The following is an 11,176-nucleotide window of genomic DNA, read 5'->3' as shown; positions in this document are numbered from 1 at the left end:
TGGGTGAGCCTGGCTCTCAGCCCAGCTCTGCCACCACTTGGTTATGGGATCTTGGGCGAAAGAGTTCACCTCTTGGAACTTTGGTTTCCTCCTCTGGAGGATGGGGCAAACACCCTTACTTATGGGGCTATTGGGAGGAGTAAGGAGACTTTGCAGGCAGGGGCCAGTAAATGCCTGTTATTTGTAATTATCATCCACCTTGTCTATGGACTTGCCCTGCCTCCCAGATTCGTGACCCTGCTCATGGAAAGTGTGTTTCCCTGGAGGTGTTTTCAATCCTCGCCTCCCAAACGGTTTCTACAGCCTGGAAGGTCTTGAGGTGGTGTTCCGGTTCTGTTCCTGGGGTCAGAATTCTTCCAGGATCTTTTACTGCTATTTTGAGGTTTGCTCTGTCCATCTGCCTCAGAGGGATTGTTGCAAACCCTGCCTTTATTTCCAAGGTCATTGCCCCAATCTTGGGCTGCAATCAGATTGCCCAGACCGGCTTCATTCTGGTAGGAATTTGGGGCACACCAGAAGTGGAGTTTAGGGGCCACAGGGATTCTGATGAATTTTCCCTGTTAGACTTCAGGATCAAATGTTCTCTGAGCTGGGAGAGGGAGAGGCAGGGCAGTAAGCAAAGCCAGTTATTCTAGATTTTCCAGTTCCTAAAGCTCCTCTCTCTCTCTTTCTCCTCCCTCCCTCTCTCCGTCCTTCCTTCCTGCCTCCCTCCCACCTAATGACTTTGATTCCTCTTACAACTATTAAAAGGAAAGTCAAGGTTTATTTAGAACATTTAGACAGAAAGAACTCAAAAGGAAGAGAGTAAAATTCAGCCAGCTTCCAACTGCCCAGAGAGCATCACTGTTAATTGTTGTTGTTGTTTAGTCGCTCAGTTGTGTCCAACTCTGTGTGACCCCATGGACTGTAGCCCAAGTGGGTTGGCATTTCCTTTTCCAGGGGATCTTCCCGACCAGGCATCGAACCCACGTCTCCTGAATTAGCAGGTGGATTCTTTACTGCTGAGCTGCCAGGGAAACTGGTCACTGTTAATACCAGATGTTAGCTCCATCCTCTGTGCTGTAGTCTTCATCCTGGCTTTTCTTCAGCCCCAGAAAGCAGGTCCAGGCTGGTCCAAGCCTCCTAATCTCACAGAGGCAGCAGTGAGTGGTGACTTGAAGTGATATCTTAGTTCCCTGCCCAGGAATTGAACCTGGGTAACCTGGGTGAAAACCAGGAGTCCTAGGCACCAGACCACAAAGGGCTAGAGGCTAGAAGCAGAATCTCCCTGTCTCTCGCTTCCATTTGAAAGCAAGAATGTTTTAAGGAGGCAAAAGCTGTGAAAAAACATGCAAGGTTTATTATTGGAGGCATAGTACAACAAGTGGCAGAGCACACAGAAACAGTTTGTTTAGTTAAGACAGAAGCAAGATGCTCACCTGGAGAGAGAGGGTGTGGGCTTCCCCCACTGAGGAGGAGCACAGAATACAGTGCAATTCTTCTGGGTCTTTATGCGTGTGTGCTAAGTTGCTTCAGTTGTGTCCGGCTGTTTGTGACCCTTTGGACTGTAGACCACTAGTCTCCTCTGTTCATGGGACTCTCTAGGCAAGAATACTGAAGTGGGTTGCTATGTCCTCCTCCAGGGGATCTTCCTGACCCAGGGGTCCAACCCACGTCGCCTGCATTAGCAGGCAGATTGTTTACCATTAGTACCACCTGGGAAGCCCAGGTCTTTGTTTACCTTTGGCCAATTATCTGACTTCTTTTTTCACACCTGACCTGCCCTAGGACCCTCCCCAACAAGGATGCGCAACTTTTTCCAAGATGGATTTCATCCCAGAGGTCTATGGAGGGCCTTGGCACTACCTATTATGGGTTGGCGCCTCCTCCTTTTGGACCCCCAAGGAGTCTTTCTGCACATGTGCTATGTCTCCCTTGCCCCAAGGATGGGAAATGTGTGACCTCTTGATCTTTTACTCAAACAGAATTTAGTCTCTCTCTGTCCCTGCTGTGACTGTTATCTTAAAGTGTCCACAGGAGACAAAGTCCAGTTATTTACCCTGTTCCTGTTGTTATTTCTAACTCAAAGTGCAAACAGGAGGCTTATTGTAAATATCTAGCCTAGAGCCTGCCTGCCTCTTTCCCCAGGAAATGTAAACAGGAGGATAATTATAAATGCCTAGCCTAGAGCCCATGGACCAACAGACTGGTTCCAAATAGGAAAAGGAGTACGTCAAGGCTGTATATTGTTACCCTGCTTATTTAACTTATATGCAGAGTACATCATGAGAAACACTGGGCTGGAGGAAGCACAAGCTGGAATCAAGATTGCCGGGAGAAATATCAATAACCTCAGATATGCAGATGACATCACCCTTATGGCAGAAAGTGAAGAAGAACTAAAAAGCCTCTTAAGGAAAGTGAAAGAGGAGAGTGAAAAAGTTGTCTTAAAGCTCACCATTCAGAAAACTAAGATCATGGCATCTGGTCCCATCACTTCATGGGAAATAGATGGGGAAACAGTGGAAACAGTGGCTGACTTTATTTTTTTGGGCTCCAAAATCACTGCAGATGGTGATTGCAGCCATGAAATTAAAAGACGCTTATTCCTTGGAAGGAAAGTTATGACCAACCTAGACAGCATATTAAAAAGCAGAGACATTACTTTGCCAACAAAGGTCCATCTAGTCAAGGCTATGGTTTTTCCAGTGGTCATGTATGGATGTGAGAGTTGGACTGTGAAGAAAGCTGAGCGCAGAAGAATTGATGCTTTTGAACTGTGGTGTTGGAGACGACTCTTGAGAGTCCCTTACTTCAAGGAGATCCAACCAGTCCATCCTAAAGGAGATCAGTCCTGGGTGTTCATTGGAAGGACTGAGGCTGAAGCTGAAACGCCAATACTTTGGCCACCTGATGCAAAGAGCTGACTCATTAGAAAAGACTCTGATGCTGGGAGGGATTGGGGGCAGGAGGAGAAGTGGACGACAGAGGATGAGATGGTTGGATGGCATCACCAACTCAATGGACATTAGTTTGAGTAAACTCCAGGAGTTGGTGATCCACAGGGAGGCCTGGTGTGCTGAGATTCATGGGGTCGCAAAGAGTTGGACACGACTGAGTGACTGAACTGAACTGAACTGAACTGAGCCTAGAGCCCATCTCTCTCCTGCCTCACTCCCAGGTGGTCCCATTCTCTGACCAGGGATTGGTTGAGCAGTGGGTAGTGCTGGCCAATCAGAGCTGAGGGGAGGCTCCTGGGGAAGCTCTCCCAGAATGGAGTGGGCTGCTTCTCCCCATAGTTGTTTGGCTGTGATGGCTGGAATGCAACAGCCACTTTGGCACCAGCCTGAGGATGACAGCCAGTATGTGGAGGAAAACAGAATAAACAGCAGAGAAGCAGAGCTGAACATCACACATAGTACCTGGAGTTGAATCAGACAATCCAGTTCTTTGTTTGTAACCTCAGCCTGGGGAGTCTGGGGTGGGGGTGGGAGGGCTGAGAGGGGTTTTCTGCTGTTGGAGCCTGAAGCACCCCCACTGTTACATTTCTCTCATTGACTGAACTCTGCTTAAGCTTTCTTGAACTTTTTCCCAGTAGGATTGACATTTGACTTCTGTTGTTTATCTTGGCCTTGTCCATTTTGAGCAAGAATCCTTCTAAATCAGTTCAGCCAGAACTGCCTTCCTTTGATGTCTGATTGGGTTCTTCTTCCTCCACCACCCCACCACCCCCAGGTGATATCTGATCCGGTAAGAATCCTGTTAGGTTGGCATAGCTAAACTCTTTCTTACCCTTGAAGCTACTGAAGCTGAATCTAGCCTCTGTACCCCTCTGCTGAACTAAACCTCAGAGACACAGTTTTGGGAGAAGTGGAAAAGAACAGCTTTCTTGTTTTGCCAGGTAAGGGGACGACAGGGGGCTAATGACCTTGAAACTGTGTCCTGACCTGCAGGGGCTTGTGAAGAGTTTTATTTTAACATATGTTTAACATTTGTTTATTGTGATTATTAACATAATTTGTTATTATTTGTTTGGTGCTGTGTTTGGTCTTGAGTGCTGCACGGGCTTTGCTCTAGTTGTGGCGAGTGGGGGCTACTCTCCAGTTGTGGGGCATGGGTTTCTCATTGCAGTAGGCTTCTCTTGTTGCAGAGCATGGGCTCTAGGGCGCTCAGGCTTCAGGATTTTTGGCACGGGAGGCTCACTGGTCGTGGCCCCCGGGCTCTAGAGCACAGGCTCAGTAGTTGTGGAGCACAGGCTTAGTCGCTCCTCGGCAAGTGGGATCTTCCTGGATCGAACCCAAGTCTCCTGCATTGGCAGGAGGATTCTTGATGACTGAGCCACCAGGGAAGCTCCTAATTTATGGTCAATATTACTTTTAGCCATGCCACGTAGCACATGGGATCTTGGTTATCCCACCAGGAATAGAACCCGTGTCCCCTGCAGTTGATGTGTGAAGTCCTAACCACTGAACCACCAGGGAACTCCGGTGAGGAGTTTTATAATAGTGGTTCACAGAGGGCGCGATTAGTTCATGGACATTTTGATTGGTTGGTGGTGAGGTACGTGGGAGTCAGCATCGCCAACCTTCTGGTGCCAACCGGTCTGGGGTCTATGTCCTTGTGGGCTGCACACCCCTTAACTTCTCCCATCTAGTGGGGGTTCCAGTGTGTGCAAAACAGCTCAAAGATATTGTTTATGTGTATCCCTTGAGGGTGAGCCAGGACCCTGCTCCAAGGGTGCACTGATATTTCTCTTGACTGTTCCTCCCTTGTCTCCGCATCCTCTCCTTTCCCTAATATTCATAGCAACTGTTTGAACCTGCCGTTGGAACTCTGGGAAGGTCAGGGAGGCTGAATGAAGCATCTTTCCTGTAATCAAGAAATGGGGGACACAGAAAGGCTTTTGCGCCCAGAAGCCCCACAGGGCTCTTGCTCCCTATCACCGCCTCTTAGTTGCTTTCCATCCACTGACTCCCAGCCTGCTCCTTGGCTATGAATTGCCACGTGCCCACTCTGTATTTGGACTTGGGTCCAGTGCCTCTCCCCTTGGCAATGCTCCCTATACCTAAGGTGATGACCCCATCTCCCTAAATAAAAGTCTGCCTTGGGCTTCCCTGGTGGCTCAGATGGTAAAGAATCTGCCCGCGATGCGGGAGACCTGGGTTGGAGCCCTGAGTCAGGAAGATCCCCTACAGAAGGGAGTGGTGACGCACTCCAGTATTCCTGCCTGGGGAAGTCCCATGGACAGAGGAGCCTGGCGGGCTACAGTCCAGGGGGTCACAAAGAGTCAGATGTGACTGAGTGTGTGAGAACACCATGTTTTAACTGGTGTCATTAAGTAATTTTTTCTTTAACAGTTAGCATATTATTTTTTCTCCAACAATTCACCTGCCCTTCATGAGTTTAATTGGTTCCTGAAAATTCTTCCAATAATCTCTGGGGAATGAAAAAATTCTTTAAATAAAAATTTTAAATTATTTCCTCTATTGTGACAAAACCCACATACAATTTACCGTTTTAATGTGTACAATTCAGTGGCATTTGTAGGTTCATGATCTTGTGCAATCATCAGTTATCTATTTCTAGAACGTTTTTTATCATGCCAAAGGGAAACTTTGAACCCACTAAGCAGCCACTCCCCATTCCCCCTTCCCCCAGGCCCCAGTAAATACTGATCTCTTTTCTGTCTCTATGGATTTGCCTATATTGGATATTTCATTTACATGGAATCATGCAAGAAGTGATCTTTTGTGTCTGGCTTCTTTCATTTAGCATCATGTTTCCAAGACTGTCACATGCATTAGTACCCCATCCCTTTTCATGGCTGGATAATATTCTATTGTATGGATAGACCAGATTTTGTTTATCCATTCATCTGTTGAGCGACTGAGTTAAACCCTCACTTTATTACTTCTGTGCAAATAAACTCAAAGTGCACCCCTGATATCTTTTTATAACTTTTGGTTTGAGGGTTTTATGTATAGTCCCACCTCATTTGATGGCTCTTTGCCTTATTACACTTGGAAGATACTGTGTGTGTGCTTTTTTTTTTAAAATAAATTGAGCAGCTCCACATTGTCGGTGTGTGTCATTTTTCCAAAAGCATCTGCTGACTTGGTGTCTCTGTATCATATTTTGGTAATTCTTGCAATATTTCAAGCTTTTTTATGATTCTATCTGTTATCATGGTCTGTGATCTGTGATCTTTGGTGTTACTATTGCAAAAAGATGATGACTTACTGAAGGCTCAGTTGATGCTTAGAATTTTTTTTTAGCAATACAGCATTTTAAAATTAAGGTGTGCACATTGAAGTCCAGGTGGTCCAGTGGTAAAGAATCTGCCTGAGAAGGCAGCAGACACCAGAGCTGCAGGTTTGATCCCTGAGTCGGGAAGATCCCCTGGAGGAGGTTATGGCAACCCACTCCAGTATTCTTGCCTGAGAAATTCCATGGACAGAGGAGCCTGGCGGGCTACAGAACATGGGGTTGCAAGAGTTGCACATGACTTAGCAGCTAAACCACCACCACCATTTATCCGTTTGGCTGTGCTTGGTTCTAGTTGTGGCCTTCAGGGTCTTTAGTTGCGGCGCGTGGGATCTAGTTCCCTGACCAGGGATCAAACCCGGGGCCCCTGCATTGGGAGCTTTAACCACTGGACCACCAGGGCAGTCCCTCTTTGTGGCCCTCTTGATTCAAGGTCTTGCCTCCACGCCTTTGTTTCTGTCTCTCATGGTGATGGTTTGGGCAAAGCTCTGTTCCTCCCCAGTTCCCACAAGAGATCCCCTTGCACACAGCCACTCGAGGTGTAATAAATTAACTTTAATAAGGTGTTTGGGGGCTGGGAACGGACAAGGGGTTTATGTGGCAGCTAGGCAACCAGTCTCCCTTTATGCGCCTGCACTGTGGAGCCCTGCTATCCTCATCATGCCCTCACCCCTCCCATTTGGCTGGGTCCCATCTCTTCCCCACCCTTCTCTGGTTTGCATTCTCCCATCTGCCCAGACAGAAGCCCACATGTCCTTCTCACTGTCTCTTGCAGAGTGACTCATGGCCTGTTCTCCGGTTTAGCATTCTGCCCCAAGGTCTCTATCTGTCTGTTTTCTCCAATAGACAAGGGAATTCTGGGCCCGCCCCCCCGATCACGGACAGTTAGAAAATAGACAAGTCAGAGTATCAGAGAAGCTCTTCGTCCTGGGGCTTGGGCTATGTCCCTCCAGGTCTGAGGGCAGCCTGTGCTGCCCAGCTGTCGCGTCTCATTCTTCAGCATCTATTTTTTCCTCCTTGTTTTGGAAACAACTTCCTGCTTTCCTCTGTGGATGACCAAGGTCTTGTTAACCCCAGCACGCTGGCCACAGGTGCTCTCCTGGGACCGCATCAGTTCAGGGCCACCACTTGCTCCTGCTCCTTGGACAGTCCCGGGGCAGCTGAGTTCCAGCCTCTGGTTCTCTTCCGATGACAAGGATCAGTGACTATTTCTTGTAAGCCACCGAGATTCAACTAAATCAGAGATTTAGACACTCAAGGCCAGAAGTCAAATTCTTACCAAATAAACCTCTGGTAGCTGTGACATTCTGTGTGGCCCTACTATGCAGGAAAGAATTAACCTTGTTCAAAAAAAGACCTGGCCCTTTGCCCCTGGTTCCTGTGAAGTAACTTCTTAGCCCTTCTTTGGAATGTCCTGGCTGATAGAAGGCTTTGTTTACCTGGGGCTGTGGGCTATACAGGATAATCTATGCCGATGGTGTGAATTCATGGCGGGGGCATTAGCCCACACAATAATGGCTTGACCTATGTTGGTGACAGGCTTCCCAGTGGGCACAGCGGTAAACAATTCGCCTGCTAATGCAGGAGATGCAAGAGACACAGGTTCAATCCCTGAGCCGAGAAGACCCCCTGGAGGAGGAAATGGCAACCCACTCCAGCATTCTTTCTTGGAGAATCCCATGGACACCGATGGGGTTGCAAAGAGTCAGACACGCTTAATCATGCATGTGCTCTTTCTTCAACTCTTTCTATGTTGGTACCAAGGTCAGCTGCATGGGTGGTCAGCCATGTCCACATGATTGACACCTCTGGAAACCAAGGCTCAGGCGCGCTTTCCTGCTTGGCAACACTCTGTGTGTGCTGTCACACGTCATTGCTGGGAGAAGTAAGTGCTGTCCACGTGACTCCACCGGGACTGAACAACCAGAAGCTTGTGCCGGGACCCAGCCCTGTGAGCTTTTTCACACTGCTGTTCTTGATCTCATCCTTGCAGTGTAGTAAATTATGTCCGCAAGTAAACAGCTTTCCTGAGTTCCATAGTCCTTGTAGCGAATGACTCCACCTGAGGCTAGTCTTGTAGACCCTTGAACTTGCCCTCCGCCCGGGTCGCCATGCTGTGAGGCAGAGAGGGCATCCTTGAGGTCTGGCAGGGAAAGGGTGGCCAGTGTCTTTGGAGGGAGACTTCCTCCATTGAGGCAGGGGAGGGAGTCCAGCTGGAAGATCCAGGTCCTCACCAGCTCCAGGCTCACCAGCCAGTGTCCACGCTGTCACCTGGTGCCCTCTGTTGGTGGATCTGGGGATTGATTGCTGCCAACAGCTGAATATCTGACCATCTAGGGAAATATGCAAATTTTAGCCTCTTGTTCAGTTGCTCAGTTGTATCCAACTCTTTGCAACCCCATGGGCTGCAGCACACCAGGCTTCCCTGTCCTTCACTATCTCCTGGAGTCTGCTCAAACTCATGTCCATGATGCCAACCATCTCATCCTCTCTCCTAACTTTAGCCTCAAGCCCTTATAACAAAAATTCTTCCTGCCGAAGCCCAGCATGCAGAGAGCTGCAGGCCTGCTCCTTTCCCAACCGTGGAAGCCAGGGCAGCACTTCTCCAGGTATGGTCAGGAACGGGAAGGAAAGGGGAGATCTGAAAATGCAGATTCCCCGGTTAAGTGCTGCGGGTGCACAGAGATGCCTGGCCCTTTCTTGGGAAAGCCCACGGCGATTAATCTGAGGTTCGTGCAGACCCCCACCCTCTCCTCAGCTCCACCACCATACTTACCCCATTAGTAGAGGGACTGTACTGGTTCTGACCTGAGGAGACAGGAGGAGAAGTGATCAGAAGTGAATGGCAATGCTGGAAAGCATGGGAAGAAGACACACGTGGGGGACCAGGCCCCTTGAATTCTAAGTCCCGGCTCTGCTATTGACATGGGGGAGTCATGTCCCAAAATGGTTTCTACATTTAAAAACACAGCTGGGGTATAGGCTTCATCTCGTTATTCCTTCAGTTATTAAGTAGACATAAATCTTTATTGAGCATGGGCTCTGGAACCAGACGGAAGAGTTCAAATCCCAGTCCTTTAGGAGCTGTGTGACCATGGGCAATTGACTTAACCTCTCTGTGCCTCAGTTTCCTCAACCATCCAACAAGGATTTATTCAGCAAATAGCAAATGTCTACTTTGTGCCAGATGCATTCTGGGTGCTGGGGATAGAGAGGTAAACAAAACAGACAAAAATACCCAGTGTGTGGCTTACAATGTGCCAAATGCTACGGTAAGTGCTGGGTCTACATTAACAGGTATGGATATGCCCATTTCACAGATGAGGAAACTGAGTCATAGTAAGGCTTTTGCCCATGGTGACTCCTGTGGGTTCAGGCACAGGCAGTCTGGCTCTGGATATGATGCATTCTGCAAACATTTCCTCAAATGCCTCTTTTGTGCCTGATCCAGTGGTAGGTGGTGCTGGGGACACAGCCATGACTGACAGTTCTAGCTCTATGCTCTTGGGTTTCTCAGTCCACTGGAGAGACAGACAAGTCCCCACACCATGATGCCCCTGAGTGGGCAAGGGGTGGGGGTGGAGAAGACCAGAGCAGGTGCTTGGTTCATTTCAGGGGAAGATCAGGGAGGGCTCCCTGGAGGAGAGGTCTCCCCAGTGGGATGTGAGGAGGCCTTTTTGTTTAGTGGTTGAACGAATAAAACTTTGTAACCAACAGATCTACCTTCATCTCTTGACTTTCCAGCTGTGTGCCAGCTGGCAGGTAATGTCACCTCTCTGAGCAAATATTTCCTCATCTGTAAAATGGGCTCACAGAGGGACTCTCTTTACAGGGTGGTGGTGAGCATTCAAGGGGGCTGTGCCCAAGAAGTGCCTGGCACAGAGAAAGTGCTCGGCAAAATGTAGCTCTTGTGATTACAGAATTAGCCACAGGACTTTGCCAGAGGGAGCCATGGGGAAGGGGGCTCCAGGCAGGGGAACAGCCTTGCAAAGCCCTTGAGCCAGGGATCTGGGCACCTTTCAGAGCCAGGGATCGGGGCAACCCCTCCTTTCAGGGAGCCAGTCCTGAGCAAGGCAGATGAAGGAAAGTGGGGGGGGGGGGTGAGGGGGTTAAGTGTTATTCTACACTGCATCCCTTTGGCAGGAGCTTCTATGTCACCTGGATTGAAAGCCAAAGTCCTTACTGTGTACGGGAGCTGCTCCCACTTTGTAAAAATGAATCAATGATCCAATGAATAAAACTCCCTGGTCTCAGTGTCCCTGTCTGTCCAACGGGGGAACCTCATGGTGTGGGCATGAGGGTTCACAGAGAGGTTGCCACGTGGAAGGCTTAGTACAGAGCCTGTAGGCTCATAGTAGGTGCTTAACTGTGGTGGCTGTGGTGATGTTCATTTACAACAAGCAGGCGGGGGATATGTCAAAAAAGAGGGGACTCACGGGACTTTCTGTGCCAGAGGAAAGAAAACAGCACCAGCATGAAAACCAACAGGATTACCGAGGCCACGATGATAATGGTCATAGAGGACGAACCCTCTTGTGGCTGCTCCCTAGGACTTTCTGCCAGAAGAGAAGGAAGCAGAGATTTAAGCTGAGAGACTTTTGGGGGGGGGGTTTCACCTGCCCCCCAAAATATTAGACTTCACTTTTGAAGGAGGCTACCGCTCTGCCTCCCTCCGTCTATATGGTTTAGCTGAGCTTCACTCCACCCTCTGGTTCCTAGGGTGGGACTTGGGTTTTCTTTTTTTTAAATTTTTTATTATGTGTTGGGGTAGAGCCGGTTAACAAATGATGTGTTAATTTCAGGTGAGCAGCGAAGGGACTCAGCTATACATATATATGTATCCATTCTCCCCCAAACACCCCTCCTGTCCAGGTTGCCACATAACATTGAACAGAGTTCCACCTGCTATATAGTAGGTCCTTGGTTATCCATT

General features: G+C 48.6%; 1 protein-coding gene across 7 annotated transcripts in view; it reads right to left on the bottom strand.

Annotated features, from left to right (window-relative positions):
* Positions 1 to 6,777: 6,777 nt before the first annotated feature.
* PVR (PVR cell adhesion molecule) overlaps positions 6,778 to 11,176 on the bottom strand; it is a 52,351-nt gene continuing 47,952 nt past the window's right edge. For 6 of the 7 annotated variants that reach the window (XM_061139548.1, XM_061139546.1, XM_061139547.1 and 3 more), the window contains 3 exons: positions 10,680 to 10,799; positions 9,020 to 9,051; positions 6,778 to 8,576 (listed from right to left, as the gene is read on the bottom strand). In XM_061139548.1, coding sequence (XP_060995531.1) covers positions 8,511 to 8,576; positions 9,020 to 9,051; positions 10,680 to 10,799 — 218 coding nt within the window. In that variant the 3' untranslated portion in view covers positions 6,778 to 8,510. The remainder of the gene's footprint in view (positions 8,577 to 9,019; positions 9,052 to 10,679; positions 10,800 to 11,176) is intronic. The other variant, XM_061139549.1, reaches the window with a different exon arrangement.

This window comes from Dama dama, chromosome 4, assembly GCF_033118175.1.
Source record: "Dama dama isolate Ldn47 chromosome 4, ASM3311817v1, whole genome shotgun sequence".
NCBI lineage: Eukaryota > Metazoa > Chordata > Mammalia > Artiodactyla > Cervidae > Dama > Dama dama.
Note: the sequence above shows the minus strand (reverse complement) of the source record. Positions and strands in the feature narration are given on the sequence as shown.